Source organism: Crassostrea angulata, chromosome 7 (genome assembly GCF_025612915.1).
Source record: "Crassostrea angulata isolate pt1a10 chromosome 7, ASM2561291v2, whole genome shotgun sequence".
In the NCBI taxonomy this organism is placed as follows: Eukaryota; Metazoa; Mollusca; class Bivalvia; order Ostreida; family Ostreidae; genus Magallana; species Magallana angulata.
Window position 1 is genome coordinate 24,368,877 of NC_069117.1, and position 20,097 is coordinate 24,388,973.

Sequence of the window (20,097 nt, forward strand, 5' to 3'; positions counted from 1 at the left end):
GCCAAGTACGCTAAGCCCGTTTTAACATTAATTTCAATGTAACTATAAATATTGAAATTAATGTTAAAACGGGCTTGGCCCCTGTGTTAAGGAGGCTGGATGATCAACATTTAACCCATCACATGTACCTTAAAATGTTAAATATGACATTTTTGTCGATAAACTATAATTAAATAAGAAAAAATCCAAATACTTTAGCTTTAAAATCTGAAAGTTTATACAGAGCTCTTCATCTCAGTGAAAATAAAAAAAAGTATAAAATGGCCGCGACCATCCAGCCTTCTTAAATACCAATTATTGAAACAATCGACCAATTAATTTGTTCCTCTATGCCAAACTGAATAAAACGTTTAAGTAAACGATGTCTATACCGCGTAAAATAGTTGCTATTTGGTTGTTACGTTGTTGTGTTAACGTCTGGCTAGTGTTTAGATGTTTTTCCTTATTTTTGTTATTTAGTGGGAAAAACCCTGCAAATTTATATATCATTGAAAGTTCATTATCTTAAAACAGTAAAACATGATGACAACAAACCACATCTGTGTAAAAAAAAATGCAATGTCGATAACTTAATATTCCGCATGAAACACCAAAGAAAACACTTAATCATTTGAGTATTTCCCCATCATTTTGCCAACGCTCGTGTTTGAGCAGGAATTACCTGTTACTAAAAATAGATACAGGTACCTGTCGCAATATGAGTTCGAAACCTAGGTACTGATTTTATATGGTGTCTGTAACCACGTATTTGTCATAAATTCTGGAAACCTATATCAAGATTGTCAGATTGAAAATATTTTTTGTTTTTAAATATAAACGTAATTAAATTTTGCCCCCCCCCCCTTTTTTGCTCGTTAAGAATATTTTATTGAAAAAACGATTACGCCCTGTCCTGAAGCTTTAAACTGCACTTATATTGTGACATAAAATAAATGTTTCCTTGTTTATTTCCACAGTACGCACACACACATTAATGTACAGGATAAGAGAACTATAATTCAGGAATATTTTCCCTAATAATCTAGTAGGGTGTTGATAGATTTAAATATTAAAAGTTAATGTACGGTTCTAGTTCATGCAAATTGTACGTAAACTCGTTATATTTACATCTTAGAACGTTGTCTCGTCATTATCTATAATGAAACACAGCCAATATGTACATTCTTCCACCTAGACAGAGTTATGCAGACTCCGAAACGACGTAGTCAACATAGCAAGAATCCGGAAGAAGTTCACTCAATATGTTTACAACTTCCTGCAGCTGTCTTTTTAAAACCCTCATGTACGACATTAAAGGTCATATGAAACGATATCCTGACCATATTGAGTTATATACGGGAATGAGTTCATAAGTGCCTATTTAATAAGACTAACACTGTTTTTTGGATATTTTATGCAAAATGTGAGCGCCACAGTCGATCAAAATTACTTAATCGGGAAAAGGAACATTGACTTACGCGGCTTACCTCCCTTGCTTATGACGTCAGTAAGACCCAATCGCCTTATAAAGCTATGTTGTGAATACAAATATCCATGTCATTTTGCAGCATTTTAAAAGAAAAAAAAATACTATTTTATATAAAAACTTGTATAATTATACAATAATCAACCACGTCAGTATTTTTTCTCTCAAGAAATGAAATCGTGTGCGTTTTTATTTACATGTAATAGCGTGTACATAATGATATTCAGTTTCGAGACTGCAGGGAGAATAAATGATTTTCTTCATTAGATCCACATGCAAGTATAACATAATTTAATATAAGCATATTTATATGTTTTATTTTGATCTTTTTAATGAAATTGACAAATTCAAAAATAAGTCTGATCGTTTTTTCCCATTTGCGCGTTCATGCAATTCATTAAGATTTTTTTTCTAAACAACTTGTAGGCCTCATTGTGCCTCATTCGCTTCACGATTATATTGTTTGTTTCACTTTCAAATTCACAAATATGTTACCATTTAATTATTTTTAGTCTAAGAGAAATTTCTTCAAATCTTTTGTTTTTGAAACGTGTACTTGAATGTGCGGTGTTTTGATTTTAAAACGTGTATGTGCGGTGTTTACTCACAGATCCCTTTTATCTCACTTTCTTCCGCAATGTTTTCTTTCGTGTTTTTTTTATCATTATTGATGCTTGTTCTTAATAAAATCTGTTGATTATCTTCACATTCGTTCACAACTATTTTTATCAAACAACCGATTTATTTTACCGATACATTTCTAAATCCGTAAATGACATATTTCCGCGATTTAATTTAATAAAACGTTAATACACGTGTACACAAAGTATTTTCTAAAGATATTGCTACATGTATATATCAATAAGTCAGAAATTTATATTATTTCGAAATAAAATTTTAGAATAATTTTGCGGCATTTTATAGCAGCTCTTAAATACAAACTATGTACACAATGCCTCAAACATTTTCATTGGCCTGCCTTATATACTTTTTTATGTGACAAAATAAATCAAATCAATTTAAATGCTTTAATTCCCTTTAAATGTAGCTCAATCATTATACGTACCGAAGAAGAAAATGATGTTTCTATTTCAAAAGGATAAGGATAATTCATTAATCAGCTGTAAATGTTGGAGCATTTCTTTCGTTAAATTTCCACTCCGGTACGGGATCTTCATCATGATTTTACTTTTAAGAGAAGCTGATATTAGATTTATTCATTAACGACCAATTAAAACTAAGTCATCTGTAGGCTACTACGAAATCAAATGATCTCATTTGAAAAGAAAGACACGTTCATATATACAAAAATTACTAAAATTTAATCGATAAACTACTGTAAAATTACACTAGTTTTAATGCATTGTTTACATCGGTGGGTCTTTGTGACGTCATAAATCCACAAAATCATGAACGATAAGCGGGCAAGAATTTTTTCAGGTGCTCAGTTTTCACGGTTATTTCTCAGTAATGCAAAGGTAAAAAAATCTTACATCATGTATTTTAACATTTGTTTATACCAAGCTTTATATTCATGAAAGAAAATCATAGTGTTAAAAATCGTTTCATATGACCTTTAAGTGTTTATCAATAGACTGTATTTACTCCAGTTTGGTTTGATATGCTGTTTGATAAATATATTAACCTGCATATTTGTTTTCAAGAGCTGTTTTTTAAGGTGGGTCACTACCCAAATGATGTCATAATTATAACTACGTACATTATACATGTACACTGTATTGAAAATAGGAAAGGATCATTAAAGTATATACGTTGTTTTGATCCTACTGTAGCAGCAGTGCTGACTGTAGTTTTTGGGGGTTTTTTTTGCATGTCTAAATAGTTTTGATTTTCAAATACATTTATTTTCCAAATGTTGCATTGGTACATCATAGTATATTTACAATCTAACGTCTACTTAGTATGTTTACCAAAATTTCTTACGGAAAATGATTGTAATTCATATATGAATGACTAGCCAGAAATCCAAAGCACGAGCTACCTGTCAGCGTAAGAATTATTATATAATTTTCAAAACCAGTTAAAATGTCAACATTAAATCAAGTAGCCATTATAAACAATCAATAATTTTTACATCGTTCTTTGATGTCCTCTTTATATACCTTTGCTGTTTATTTGCTGTTTTTCTTGATCGATCAAAACTAAAGCTACATAGAGAGCACGAACTTCACGGACTACACGGGCTGTCCTCAGACTTTCAAGTAGACCGTAGTTACCATGGAAACCGTCGCAATTTTGGAAAATTGGCTTTTCCTTCTATGTAACAATTTAATCGACAGTGATAATGATAATAAAATCCGTGGAAGTGGCGGTGGGGGTTGTTAAACATATTTTCTGTAGAAAAAGGTATTAGCGTTCTTCAGCAATGTAGTATACGATTTCGCCTACAATATAGCGCTTTTCAATGCAAACATCAGATATTTTTCAATATTCTACAATATTAAAAATATATTCAAAGAAACGCAAAATACACAATTGCCCATATTATACTCTGTCCCGAGTTTTTGCTTCCACCACTTTTTGCTTGATATTTCGATAATCATAAATACCTTTGTGCCCAAACTACGTCCATCCACTAACATGAAAAATGTCCACATTATCTGTTTTGAAACGCCCCCTCTACCGCTTCAGGTTTCAATACACATCCAAAAATAGAAAGTATACGGGGATTTTGCATTGCATCAGCCATTAATAAGCCCGGATGATAACGTTGAAAAATTGCACGAGGTATCCCGAGTAATTCCGAATGGAGAAAAGATGTAAACAAATCCCAATATAAATCTCCGCAAGAAATTTGTTTTCGTTCCTGTGAACTTTTATATGAGAGAAAAATGATAATTGTTCAATAAAGATATCTTGGATATATTCCCTTTGCTCGATTTCAACGGTATTTTTTTCACAGGTATGTGTATTTTTATTAAAAATCATCAAAAAGTGATGGAAGCAATAACTTGGGACAGACTATAAAAGAGCGTTAATTATCTTAAACGACATCGTTTAAAATTTTCAGATTTTGTTAGGGATGTATATAGAAAAAAGTTAGTATGGAAAAAAAGTTGGATATTTGACTATATGAACTACTACAAACTAAAGAAACCCGATTAAAATTATGTTCTACAGGTATTCTATAATAGTACACGTTTACATTGAACTTGATTAATTTTGGTCTTCGTACTGAAAATTAGACAAATATTTTAATTTGTGACATTTCGAATACGATCATGCATATAGCCACATATATTAAAAATTAAAACATCTCATGAAATAGTTATTTCTGGAATATGAGCACACCCGATAAAACGAGATCTTTTTAATAATACTATAATTTATTTGTACATATATTAATTGCAATTTGTCGGAAGTTATCACGGTTCAGAATATACACTCTCTACATTGAGTTCTATATTTTCAATCTGACAATCTTGATACAGGTTTCCTGAATTTATAACAAATACGTGGTAACAGACACCATATATAAAATCAGTACCTAAGTTTCGAACTCATATTGCGACAGGTACCTGTATCTATTTTTAGTAACAGGTAATTCCTGTTCAAACACGAGTGTAGGCAAAATGATGGGGAAAGGCGCTACACCTCTCTCCAGTGACATACTCAAACAATAAAGTGCTTTCTTTAGTGATTCATGCGGGATATTAAGTTATCGACACTGCAAAAAAACAACCATAACCCGCTTACGCGGGTTCTGTATTTTTTTTCCAGCAACGATCGCCATCTTCATTACCCGCTTCATCAATAAATCATAAAAATACCATTTTATTCAATGCCAACATCTTTCTTTTCACAAATTAATAAATTGATCGTAAAGAGTAAGTAAAAGTACCTAAAATATTGTTAATGAACATCAGTACGTCAGATAAAATATGTCGTTAAATGGGAATGTAAGTCTCCACTCATTTTCTATTGAACAACGAATTAACACTAATTTTCGTAAGACATGCAGGGAATCATACTTAGCTGATGTAAATATATTCCAATAAAGGCGTGTAATACACAATAAATTGTATTTCACGATTGGTTACCCGGAAACAAACGCTTAAATTCTTCATGTTGATGTCATGCGATGCTATTTCGCAAAGCGGTAACGTAAGAGTACTAAATAAATCCTCTTGCAACGATCCATTTCATAGCTATTTTATGAATAATTGTAAATGTTTTGATTTTTTTATTCAATATGAAGTTTACTATATCTCTTTAGTTTTTAGGTTACTTAAAATATACGTAAAATTGGTTTGCTTTGTACGGAAGCCCGTACGTTCTACGTAAGAAAAAGAAATTTTATCTGACGGCCGCAAGATTATTTTTGGCGGCCACCATATAACTTTCTGGCGACCGCCAGAAATATTTCTGGAGGCTGCCACTCACCAGTATTTTATCTGGCAGCCACCAAATTAATAGATGGCGACCGCTATATGGTGGTTGTCAGATAATTATGTCAGATAAATCAAGTGGCGCCGACGGTTAAGTACGAAAGCCGAATAGGGCCACATAAAAAAAATATTTTTATCTCGTAATTACGAGAAAAGATCTCGTTATTACGAGTTAGTTATCTCGTTATTACGAAAAGATCTCGTTATTACGAGTTAGTTATCTCGTTATTACGAGAAAAGATCTCGTTATTACGAGATAATTTTCTCGTTATTACGAGTTAATTTTCTCGTTATTACGAGAAAAGATCTCGTTATTACGAGATAATTTTCTCGTTATTACGAGTTAATTTTCTCGTTATTACGAGAAAAGATCTCGTTATTACGAGAAAAGATCTATATAAAATGGTGCGTTTCTGAAAAAGAATTCGACTGGATCACACTTTAAGTCTATCTTTTTCATTCCAGAAACGTTGATTCAATTTTGATCAATATTTAAAAATAACAACGATCATTATTCATTAATTTCGACATATCAAAATGATTGGATTTGACATTTTATCTGGTATTAAAGGGGCATGGTCACGATTTTGGTCAAATTTTATTTTTCTGTTTTTATTATTTACAATGCTTTAGCAATGTATTTCTAATGATCAAATGAAATTTGGGTGCCAATTGATAAGTATTAAGCAAGATACAGGGCTCACAATTCTTCGTCATGTAAACAAGGCTCGTGCCCTGATTTTGTTTACATAGGTTCAATATACCAGTAAAAAATCTTTTTCAAGCTAATTTGTCTATCTTCTAGTTTATTTTAAGCATAAAAAACAGTTCCTAACGATTAACTCATTCATTTTAGGTCTAAAACTGGAATTTTTACTTCAACACTCAAAATGTAAACAAAAGCTTTGTTTACATAGCGAAGAATTGTAAGCTCTTTAACTCGCTTAAAACTCAACAAATGACATTAAAATTTTGGTTGCTTATTAAAAATGCCTTACTAAAGCATTGTAAACATTAAAATCGAAAAAAGAATTTTTGACCAAATCGTGACCATGCCCCTTTAATAAAAGGAAAGAACTTTATGTAATTTTTCTATTCAACTTATATATATTATAATCCCACTCCGAAGTAAATACCAGGTAGTCCTATAGTCGTAAAAACACAGTTTTATTAGTTACAGATCACTTAATGACTATATAGTTTCAGTCATGGATATGGATACACAGGATTCACCCGAATTTGTGTTTTATATGTTCATACACAACCTACATGTATATTGAAAATAATTGATTTTATATAAACATTTTGGAGTCTGAAAAAAAATAACACGTATCCTTCTTAATTATTGACATATAGTTCAATGAATTTTTTACTCAATTTGCTTTGCTAATTCTTCTGAAATTTCTTAAAAACTGCTTGTTCCGATTTTATATCAAATTATGCGTTTTAAACGATGATCACATGTGCTAAGTAAGTGTATATTAATAGACATTGCAGTAGTTCATACACTTTATATAAAAAGAATAGAATAATGAAACGCGCCATTTCAAAAATAGATCTTTTCTCGTAATTACGAGATAATTAACTCGTAATAACGAGATCTTTTCTCGTAATTACGAGATCTTTTCTCGTAATTACGAGATCTTTTCTCGTAATTACGAGATAATTAACTCATAATAACGAGATCTTTTCTCGTAATTACGAGATCTTTTCTCGTATTTACGAGATAATTAACTCGTATTAACTCGTAATAACGAGATAATTAACTCGTAATAACGAGATCTTTTCTCGTAATTACGAGATCTTTTCTCATAATAACGAGATAATTAACTCGTAATAACGAGATCTTTTCTCGTAATTACGAGATAAAAATATTTTTTAAGTGGCCCTATTCGTCTTTCGTAGTTAAGTAATGAGACCGCCGCATATTTTTCTTCACCTGGCACTTATGAGCTTTCGTACCTTCGATAATGTTTTGAGAACTACCAAAAATTATTATTTGCTAAAATATATTATGAAAGAAGTACGTATACTTCTTATGAGTTTTCTTGGCATGAAACCCCCCCCCCCCCCCCACCAGAAAAGACATTTTTTGGCTTTTTGTTTTATTACATAAGATATTTTAATGATTCCAACCCAACCCAAAAATAGGTTAACAAAAACAAACAATTAATCAACAATCAAGCAAACAAAAAACTATAAATTTCTTTAAGTCAGAAATTGATTGAGAGAGAGAGAGAGAGAGCGCGCGCAAATTTTCACATTTTTGTGATTTTTTGTTTGTTGACATAACCAAGTCAATATATATATTTTTTCATTATTAAGAACTGTGCATGGTTTGGTAGTTATTTGTGAAAATTTCTGACATGATAGATACTTATTTAATCGTATTTGGTTACCACCTCTCTCTCTCAATTTCTGGTATAGAGTAATTTATAATTTTTGTTTCTTCCTTGTTAATTGTTTGCCACTTTTAGCAAAAATGTCGTTTGCTCAACATCAGCTCTAAAACATTATGAATTTTATTTCAAGTGAAGTTTCATATCCTCCTTTTGATGAATGTATTAGCTATGTATAATTTATAGGATTTAAATATGTTATGAGATATGGTATACCTATGATTATTAAACAAAATAGAATGATATGTTGTCTTTATTATGCATTTAAGATTTCTACATTTCTGTGGATTCTTTGGATTGGGATATGTCAATATGACATTGAGAAATTTACAACATAAATTTATAACAGGAACATACACTCTGTTCATGTAGTTGATTAGAACAAGTGAATGCCATAAGTACACTATTTAAATTCTGACAAATATTCAATACAACAGACAATTGTACTCATTCTTAAAATAAAAACAATTGGTATATAAAAAAAAATTGAAAACCTACTATACATACTACAGCACAAGACAATGCAACAATATAAAAAGATATTAAATTTAAAGCATGATATGGCAAGTTAAAAAAAATCGACACAACTAAGAGTATATCTCTTTTTTGATAAATAGTTGATTGGTACCACCACTAAGTCTACACCAGTCCATTTTGCTCCACTTTCCTATCATACATACACTCCCATTCTCTGTATTTGCAAACAGTGAGAAAGTTATACATATTCATAAAACACCCTTCATCAAAAGGGTGAAAGTCATCACTCAGGTGCTTGAGATAGGTAATGCGCTCCCTGGACACAAGCTCCCAGGTGGTCAGTCCGCGGAACATGAGGAAGGTGTGGAATCCCAGTAGACCAATCACAGTGAAGCCTCCAAACGACAAAATGACCATGTTTATAAAGAACACCACATTTGTCTTCCACCAGTGCTTCCACTCCTGTTCATATTGGAAGTTTGTCCTATAATGATCAGAAAAGTTTATAAAATTTCCATTTTTAAATAATGTATTTAGTTTCATTAACTGTTAAAATGGTTTTAGACCATCACAAATGTATTATATAAACAAGTACTGGTATTAGATGAAATTCAATTGGAAATATTTTTTTTTGTATAATTTAAAAAAATTGAACTTAAATATTCAAAACAAATTCCTTGATAGGACTGAGAAGTGCTTGCAATGTTAGCTTCCCATGTGATTGGAATTTGCACATACTGTGTAAATGTAACTTGCACTTACCATGTGATTGCGAAGGTCCAGATTACGAGGACAGAGGTGAGCAACAGGAAGGTCCAGAAGTACTTGTGGTTGCCCTCCCCCACACAGGTGTCCAGCCAAGGACAGTGGTGGTCATGTTTCCGTACACACTGTTTGCAGTCCTCGCAGTGCTTACTTCTCATCGGTTGCTGCCATAGAAAAATAGTACATGTATAATAAACACTGGTTGTTAAAAACTCGAGTTTCTGTACCAGATAATGCCTTGCTTATCCCCCTTAAAAGAAACAAAAGCACCAAGTTTATTACATCAGATTTAAAGATTACAAAATTCTTTAATAAATATTGAAAATCTGCATTGGAATGAACAGATTTAGCGATAACGTACATGTTTAAAACATTGAAATACCATAAAACAACAGAAGTTTGGAGATTACCTCAACTTCACAATAATCACAGTATCTAAACCGCTGCTTCAGAGCCTTCAACCTTCCCTCATTCACTGACTGTTCAATCAAACCAGAACTATCTGACTCTTGCATCATAGGTGTTGTGTCTGATACATCTTCATCTGTGTCCCCATGATCTTCAGGGTCAACTTTTGATGTCTGTAATAATTCATCAAATATCAACAACAATCACCACACTAAAAGAGCAATAACTCTCCTAAAAATGCTAAAACTGTCTCTTACCAGTTTGGAATTTTTTGGTCCAAGATATCCAGGATTTTTCAAACAACTGACATAATAAAAAATCAGGGATGCTAGAACAAGAAGAATATAGCTACATCCATACACTAAGTCTTCTCGCTCAATAAGGGCTTTCTTCAATGCTAAAAATAAACAATATGACACATTAGCATGCAATATTTAATAGTAATAATGACGCCGAGAGGGTTAGTAATATAGATGGGGAATTTGAAATGATAATGAGTTGCTAGCTCCACCCTCCAATACTCTGTCCAAAGATATTTACCATATGTAGCACATTTTCTCAAATCATTAGATATTCATATATACCTCAGGGTTCAAATGATTTTATTCAGTTAATAGCATAAAAAAATCCCATGATTTCTATTTTGAAATGCCCCCTCTAGCTTGTCAGGTTTCAATACACAGCAAAAAATAAAAAATATATGAGGATCTTGTATTGCATGACATGAAAGTACCCCAGATGATAACGTTAATTTATGTGACTCTGGTGTCCCGAGTAATTTTGAATGGATAAAAGATGTCAACATTTCCCATTATAAATCTCTGTCAGAAATTTGTTGTTATTCCTATGACTTCATCTTGTTTAAATCTTCATTTCTTGGGTAGACGTAATGTTTAGAAGCGTACAACTCTATACTTACAAGTCTCCTTATATAGGAGTGTTGCAGGTACTCCGAGGACAAGTAAAGTGTGAGCTCCTCTTATTAAGATGTGACTACCACATAAAATTCTGCGACCAAAGATTTTCTTCTTCATGTCTTTTCACACTTCAACATCACTATTTCATAAGTTAAAACACATTCAATATCATTATCATGTTACACAAATGAAAATAAAAAAGAAAGATTTAGTTCTTAACACTTTCAGCACCAGATCTTATGAAACTATCATATGGCACTAGAAAGTTTAGACATAGCTGTAGAAATCTCACTTTATCATTCAAATATGTATAGACATGCATTCTTACCTTAAAGGAACCTTTTATTGGTGATAAATATGAGCATATTATTATTACAAATTCCTTTTTCCTTCTGCAACAAGACAGAATTTCGATCCCGACTTTCTATGTTTGGCAGCTTTGCTTACTTTATCTATTTGTAAAGTAATATATATTGTTAACAAATATTATTAATTTTTAACTTAAGCTATATTTACTTTGTATTCAAGCAATTTTTGCCGCTTTCCATGAAATCGTTACTGTTATTTCATTTAAAATCGGGTATGAGATGTCAACGTAATATATGGAACATACTAAAGACCTGAAATACTAATGACCTGAAAGACCTGAAAGACCTGAAATTTTATATAAATGATACTTTTATAAGATTTTAGTCAAATGAAATTATTTTGTGGGGGTTTAAATCATATTTCCAGGTATAATTTTGTTTAAAGAAATATCATAATGATCAGTTATTCAAGCAGAAATATGAAAGACCTGAAAATTTGAATTGACCTGAAAATTTCAAATGACCTGAAATTTTATATAATTGATATAGATGATACTTTTATAAGATTTTGGTTAAATGAAATTACTTTGTGGGGGTTTAAATCATATTTCCAGGTATGATTTTGTTTAAAAAAATATCATAATGATCAGTTATTCAAGCAGAAATGTGAAAGACCTGAAAATTTGAATTGACCTGAAAAATTTCAAATGACCTGAAATTTTATATAATTAATATAAATGATACTTTTATAAGATTTTGGTCTAATGAAATTACTTTGTTGAAAAATATTATAATGAGCTGTTATTTACGCAGAAATATGAAAGACCTGAAAATTTGAATTGACCTGAAATTTTCAAATGACCTGAAATTTTAAATGATTGATACATTTCTATGTTCTGTGTCAATTTTAATGTCTATTGTTGAGTTTTTATCATATTTCCAGGTATATATGTGTTAAAATATATCAAACCGAAACGTGGGCTGTTAGATGACCTACACAACTACACCATCACAAAATTTCAGGTCAGCCCAAATTTTCAGGTCAATTCAAATATTCAGGTTTTTCATATTCCTGTGTAAATAATATATTTTAACACTTATATACCTGGAAATATAATAAAAACTCACAAATAAACATTAAAACTGATACAGAACATATAGAAATGTGTCAATTATATACAATTTCAGGTCAGCCCAGATTTTCAGGTCTTTCGTATTCCTGCGCACTAGTAAATAAGTGATCAGTATGATATATTTTAACACTTAATTTATATACCTGGAAATATATTAAAAACTCACAAATAGACATTAAAACTGACACAGAACTTAGAAATGTTTAAATTATATATAATTTCAGGTCAGCTCAAATTTTCAGGTTAATTCAAATTTTAAGGTCTTTCGTACTCCTGCATAAATAATTGATCAGTATGATATATTTTAACACTTATATACCTGGAAATATGATAAAAACTTACAAATAGACATTAATGTTGACACAGAACATAGAAATGTATCAATTATATACAATTTCAGGTCATTTGAAATTTTCAGGTCAATTCAAATTTTCAAGTCTTTCGTACTTCTGCATAAATAATTGATCAGTATAATATATTTTAACACTTATATACCTGGAAATATGATTAAAAACTTACAAATAGACATTAATATTGACACAGAACATAGAAATGTATCAATTATATACAATTTCAGGTCATTTGAAATTTTCAGGTCAATTCAAATTTTCAAGTCTTCCGTACTTCTGCATAAATAATTGATCAGTATGATATATTTTAACACTTATATACCTGGAAATATGATAAAAGCTTACAAATAGACATTAATATTGACACAGAACATAGAAATGTATCAATCATTTAAAATTTCAGATCATTTGAAAATTTCAGGTCAATTCAAATTCTCAAGTCTTTCATATTTCTGCATGAATATCTGGTCATTATGATATTTTTAAAACAAAATTATACCTGGAAATATGATTTAAACCCCCACAAGTAATTTTATTTGATAAAAATCTTAGAAAAGTATCATTTATATAAAATTTCAGGTCTTTCAGGTCATTAGTATTTCAGGTCTTTAGTACGTCCCGTAATATATTTACTAATCAACGAAAAAAATTGAGATTCAAAAGAACAGTATTAAAAACCAATAAAAACAATGTTTTACTACACTTCATTAATATGACGTATTATTATGATAGCATGATATAAAATGTGCACTTGAATACTTCTTAATTTCTTTTTACATTGAAAAGAATTTTTGAAAAATCTAACAAGTAATCCTCTTTTTCGGTTATTAGTTTTCTAATTGACCCACGAGAAACCTAAAGAAGAACGACAAGGACAATTTTTAGTATTGGAGCAACTCCTTGATAGGAGTGACAGATGATGGCATTTCATATGAGATGTATCAGTCAGAGGATACGCGCCTGTAGACCTGCCGTCGATTTCCTACAAACACCTGTCCCTGTCCACACGGACAAACGAGTGCAGAGTGCAGTCACCTGTGTTCAACAGGGGCCTCATGATAGGGTATATTTTTTGTTGCCTTTGAAATTGATGCTTTAGATTATTTTTTTTTTACTTTTCACATGCTTATTATATTAATCATTGTGGTCAATGTTTTATCCTAACATTTACAGGCCTATAGCAGTGGCGTGCAGATGTAGAATCATGAAATTCACTTTAGCAATTTGCATGATGTGTGTATAGTTAGAATGATGTAACGATCCATGCAATGGGATAGGCTCCCTGAAATGCATAAAACAATACCATTTCATGAAGGAATATTTATAATATCTTATGAAAATTTATATGCATTTACATGTATCACACAATTAAGAAATGGCATTGATATAACTTATTAAATCATGATTTTTTTATCATAATGTCTCAAGGTCATTTTTCTCTTTGAAAATATATAATTGATAAAACATTGTCTATAAAACAGGTCCCGTGAGTTGTAGAAATTGTTCAATTAATTAATGTCCCAAGCATACAATGTTTTTTTGCAATTTGTTTGAATTTTTTGTCAGTTTGCACTACTGCATTGATTTCATCATTCCTGATAAAAAATTGTAGGGCGCTATCAACAGTCTTTTCCTATATCATGTGTAGTAATATTTACTATTCATATCATTGCAGGTTTCCTTAAATCATTGGGAAAAAATCTGCCTACCTGAACCACCAACTAATTCTATAAAACAATTGGTGAAAAAGGAAAACCGTTTTGGAGCTCCAAAAGACTCTTTTGATTCTGACCCGTTTTTTAGACATGACTTGTTTGTATCAAACAGAAATGCAAAATCAGGAAACAAGAGGTTTGGTCCACACAAGGAATCACATGAATTCACTGGTAATGTTGGTACAACTGATGTGTTGCAAAACTTAGAATCTAGGTTGGGACTCCACTCACATTGGGCTATAGAGAAAAACTTTCAGAAATGCTGTTCAGTCCCACAGGAAGAAAAAGTTCTGTTTTCTGAGGGAGGAAATTCTGGAAGAACTCCTTCAAATTCAGATTTTGAAAAGGAGCGGGCAAAGCGAGAGGAATACCTCATAAAAATGAAGGAATTTTTAGAGAAATCGGTAGGAAGCTCTTGAAGTGAATATATATTGATAATAATTTAAAAAAGGATAAATTCTTGTTGGCCAACTTGGTGCTTTAGATATGCTTCCATAAATGAATATGTTATATATTCTTTTCCCATCTTTTCTGTGAAAAAACTCAAAGTATTTTGTGTAATAGTAAATGATTTGTCTTGAATGTTTCCAGCTTCCACCAATCTTTGAAATAGGTATATCTTTTGATGCTTATTCACCCAACATTGTGCTCGAGAACAATTACTGGGGTAAAAAGGAAATAAATCTGTAAGTATACAGAATATTCATGCAAATAAATATTCATGCAAATACATATTCATGCTAATACATGTCTTTGTTTTTGTATTTTAGAATAACAATTCATGTTCACATATGTACATAAAATTTAAATTACTATTTCATTATTTTATAAATCAATTGAATTTTTTTTCAGTGGGCTACAGAACTATGAAATACAAGTTTACAAACTGCGAAGCGTTACTGCATTAAGATTTATACATACAAGGATGTGTTTACTAAGTACCTCGTGTGATTTGGAGGAGAACTTTGTACGAGTCCGATGGAGAGTTCTGGGATTGAAGCAGTTGGCTGCATTACGGCGCCTTCAAACATATGGAAAATTCTGGAAGATTTCCAAAATTCCAGATAGACAACTAGAGAAAGATGCAGTGTATGTAAAAATCACTTTTAGTTTCATAGAAGAGATGGTAACTATGGGAATAAATTGACCAAAAATGATACATAAATTGTAGGTTTTATACTCATTGTAAACACTGCACACAAGAGTAAATATTTTAAAATATCGGTAGTATTACTAAATAATTGAATATGAACAATTTGCATTATTTTTAGTCCTGTTTATTTTGTGCATTGTTAACGCAAGGTCAAAACCTATAGTAAACAACAAACACATTTTCTTTTCAACAGATGGTATGATGGAATTTCATATTATTACCTCAATGAAGAGGGTTTAGTAAACAAGCATGTTATCACACGGGTAAGTCTTTTTTAATTATAATCTAAATGCATTAAAGATATTATTTTCCACATGACTTATTTTCTCATATGCATGACTTTTTTTCTGGTGTAAATGACATATTATCTTGTCATTCTTGTGCACACAATATATTATCTCATGTGCACAACATTATCTCATGTGCACGACATTATCTCATGTGCATGACATAATGTCCCATGCACAACTTATATTATTTGCCGAGTGTGTTGCTATGAGCTCAAAGGGTAAAAGAATGGATTATAAACTGCATCTTTACCAATCAGATTTCAGTATTTAACATGAACAACAAATTGTTACAAGTGCATAAATTTTGCATGTACGGTTTGTCATAGAATTCTTGTCAAAAAATTTAAAAGCAGTAAAATTTTCTTTAAAATTAAGACAATCATTATAATAAAGATAAATAGTGCCTGTTTTGGAGGGCAACAGTTAAAATTGACACTCCTTGAAAACCATTGTCACCCTCCGCTTCGCGTTGGTTGACAATGCTTTTCTTAGGGGAGTGTCAATTTCAACTGTTACCCTCCAAAACAGGCACTATTTGTATAATATGAGGCAAATGGATGAACAATTTAATACATTTAATAAGTTTTCATTTACCATTTTGCAACATATGAATTAATTATTATCTTGTTTCATTCCATTTAACATTTGCAACATAGAAAAAGTAAAACAAAGCAGCACTTTTGACACACTAGATTCTCAGGATAAAGAACGTCAATTAATTAAATCATTAATTATATAATTTACCAGATATTTCAGATACTCATTATGAAATGAGGAAAACATTCATGACTGCAGGGATTTTTTCATCAGTTTCCTTTAAAACTAAGCGCAAACTGTTGCACAGTAGACCATCGGTGTACCAATAATCGAGAGAACACTAAAACCCCTGAAAAAACTGTAATTTTAGTACTTTAAACTTTCATTAAATAATTTAACATTATACAAGTATATCCAGAATATGAAAATAATGTCATATGCTGTTGACAACTTGACAGGTTCAATAACTTGAGCAAACTGTTGGAAAATTATACATAAATGGAATAAATCAAATAAAGATATTTGATTCCATAAAAACATAAATAAGTATGAAATAATTCTGTATTCAAAATAAAAAAATTCTCAAATTTTAATTATCATGTGTATTTAGGATACCGGTAAAGAGTTTTTTTTTTAAATATGGGCAAAGATTATCATGTGTGCATGACATATTATCTTGTGAGAATGACATAATATCTCATGCATGCAAAATAATATCGTGTCATTGTTTCTATACTTCTATACTAAACCATCAATGAAAAAAAATCGAGTAAAGATGGTTAACAAAGGAGAACTCAAACTTCAGAAGTAATTGTTGTTCATATATTGATGTTGCATACTCATGAATTGTATTTTTTCACAGGTGGAAGAGGATAGCAGTAGCAATGTTGCCCCAGCATTGTCCTTAAAAGAGAAAGTTGCAAGGAAGATGGGAGTCTTGTCCTCTAAGCAGATTTAGATTGTCACTTGTTCTAATCTTAGTGACCAGACAGATGTGTTTACATTATATGTATACAGTCAGTGCATGATTGTTGTTAAGTGCTAAAACATTGTCATATTTAAAAGTGCTCAGACTTTGTGGATGTCATTGCTAATAATAGATACTTAAGCTGCTTTGTTATTGGTTGAAATTCACAATACATTTTACTTCTTTACTGCAAATATTGTGTTTTGATTTTTTTCTTCTTTTCTTCTTTTCTCCAAGTTATTTGAAAAACTGTGGTGTATATAATCAGGATCTAACTTGTGATGCCGATTCAGGAAAATATTTTTGCTAAGAATATCGATAAAAGTTATTGTTTGCGATATCATTGATCAGTCGTGTTCAAGTAAATGTGTATATATGTAACTGTTAAAAATGAATTGGTGAAAAATAGATATGTTTCTCAACTGTCTAATAATTTTTTCAGTAACAGAAAGCATTGAGAACTGACAAAGTGCTAAGCATTGAGAACTGACAAAGTGCTGTTTGCTATATGTAAAAGTGTTATAAAAGTATATATTAACTCGTTTTCTATAATAGACCGATTATATGTGCAAGGGTTGATCAGACCAACATGTATTGGTTTTATGCCATATATGAAAGAAAAACACATTTAAACAGTTTTATGGAGGCAAAATAAGTTAGCAAAACAAAATGGATTTTATTTTATATTATTTGTGAATCTTATTAACTTTTGGGACTGTGCGAATAAACTAGCTTGTTTAATACCTGTAAGAAGTATTACAAAAACAAACCACACAAAACTACAATAAGATGGGTGTTTGTTGCTTGATTGATTTAACTAAACCTTTTAGCTGTGATTTTTTACATAATAGTGTTAGCAAGCATAAATCATTATTGAAGTAGTATGTTATTTAAAATTCTTTACAGTGATACAAAAAAACTTGTATAGTACAAATATGGATAAAGCAAAATCATGGATATTGTAAGACATCCCTGTCCTTAATTTTTTTTAATCATTCTTATCTAAAATGTTTCAGGAAACAATAGTGAAATTTTAATTAAATTTAGAATATTTACATTTGCAAATATGCTTCCTGATATGAACCTATAGGATAGCAAAAACATTCAAATCTGTGGGAACTTTTTTATGATATGTCACAATGATCACAGCATGCACTTTTCGCTCAGATTATTTTAAACATGAAATCTCGGTAATTTTAACAATTCTGAACGATTTGCCTTTTTCAAGACAAGGGCTTTATAAGAAATAAACAATGTGAAACATGAGAAAACTAATATTTGAGATCAATTAAGAAATGAACAGCATTGCTAAAAAGTTCAACGGGATATGAACTTGGTTGACGTACTTATTTTGCATGTTGAAATAATAAGTCCAAGTAAATATAATTGTCTAGCATGTTACATTAAGATCTTGCAGACAAACAGTGAAGATAATGTTGCGTCTTTTTTTTTTATGTTATGTTAGAAACTGTCTGGTAATTAAGTTTTCTTTTCCTAAAAACACTTTAAAAAAATAAAAATATTATCTTGCATGTAGACATATTTTTTTGTGTGTATTGACATAAACTATCTTGCATTTAAGGGGCAGAAATGTCCCCATACATTTTTAAACCAAGAATATTCAATAGACATACCGGTAATTTAACATCTTACTATAAAAAAAATGTATTTGTATCATATAATGTATGTTTTTTCATAACTAGCAAAATAGCAACAGAAATCTAGTTTCCTTTTAGGGAGTTGATTTTAATCAACTCTCCTATGCAGTTACTCAGGCAAACCGAAAGTGAAACAGTGTTTGGACCTAAGCACAAATCAACACCGCTGACAACATTTAGTTCTAATCAATAAATTCGATGTAATGAGTTCTTAAGCATTGTTCATCAAGGAAACTCATTTATAGATACCTTGTAAATAGTCAGATTTTAAATGGTACGAACAATTTAGATATTTTTTGAAGTCGTACATTTTATGTATTCCTGCGCCAGACGTTCAACCAGACGCTCGGCTGTCTCCGTAAATCTCCGACAAGCATAGAGTCTCTCTTGCTTGTCGGAGATTAACGGATACAGCCGAGAGTCTGGTTGAACGAGAGTAGAGTTCAATTTTGCTTGGTTCCATACAATTTCTCATAACTATTTCGATTACTAATACACAGTTAGATGGAATAATTCTTTGAATATTACATATCATGATTGTTATTGGGTTTTCACGAAATTCCTGTAGGATTCAGATTATAAAAATGTGCGTAATTCAAAAACTTAAAGGAATTTACTTGCCACGCAAAATAACATATCACATTATTCGTTTATTTTAAAATAAATAACAATCGATAAAATCAACTCCCGTCAGTACTTCAGTACTTTGATTGTTTTTTGTTACAATCAACTACTATAACTGTGCTATAATGAAAACTATGAATTGCTTTAAGCATAACCATAGGGGCCACAATACATGGCACAAAACAATAACAAACTCCATTGCTTTGGCTCATACAAGTCTACTATGTATACATGTAAAAAATGTTTAATGCACTAGTTATCATGCAGTCCATGTAATTTTCTTTGCATGTTTATGAATACACAATACACAATGTATTAACCCTGGATTGTTTTATCTTAAATTTCATGCTTGAAATAAGATTTGGTGTAAACTTGAAAAAAAAAAGATTCTTGAAGCTTCGGAGTATAAAAGGGCTTGGTATAGTTAAATAAAAACCTGGGCCACCGAATCATTTTTTTTCAGCAAACAGTGACATAGCTTGACTGCAGACATAAGGACAAAGGGGTATCACGTACAAGTCA

At 30.9% G+C, this 20,097-nt stretch overlaps 2 protein-coding genes across 2 annotated transcripts; one reads left to right on the forward strand and one right to left on the reverse strand.

The window, feature by feature from the left end:
* Positions 1 to 8,510: 8,510 nt before the first annotated feature.
* On the reverse strand, positions 8,511 to 11,292 carry LOC128155366 (palmitoyltransferase ZDHHC12-B-like). Its single transcript, XM_052817037.1, has 6 exons — positions 11,169 to 11,292; positions 10,843 to 10,979; positions 10,181 to 10,320; positions 9,926 to 10,096; positions 9,513 to 9,679; positions 8,511 to 9,234 (listed from the first exon to the last, which is right to left on the reverse strand). Exons 2-6 carry the CDS (start codon positions 10,955 to 10,957, stop codon positions 8,913 to 8,915), a joined length of 915 nt encoding a protein of 304 aa, XP_052672997.1. The 5' UTR covers positions 10,958 to 10,979; positions 11,169 to 11,292; the 3' UTR covers positions 8,511 to 8,912.
* A 2,159-nt stretch (positions 11,293 to 13,451) lies between these two features.
* On the forward strand, positions 13,452 to 17,487 carry LOC128157031 (uncharacterized). Its single transcript, XM_052819387.1, has 6 exons — positions 13,452 to 13,694; positions 14,307 to 14,750; positions 14,938 to 15,032; positions 15,199 to 15,435; positions 15,693 to 15,762; positions 17,189 to 17,487. The coding sequence occupies exons 1-6, from the start codon at positions 13,548 to 13,550 to the stop codon at positions 17,282 to 17,284; spliced, it is 1,089 nt and encodes a 362-aa protein (XP_052675347.1). The 5' UTR covers positions 13,452 to 13,547; the 3' UTR covers positions 17,285 to 17,487.
* The last annotated feature ends 2,610 nt before the right edge of the window (positions 17,488 to 20,097 follow it).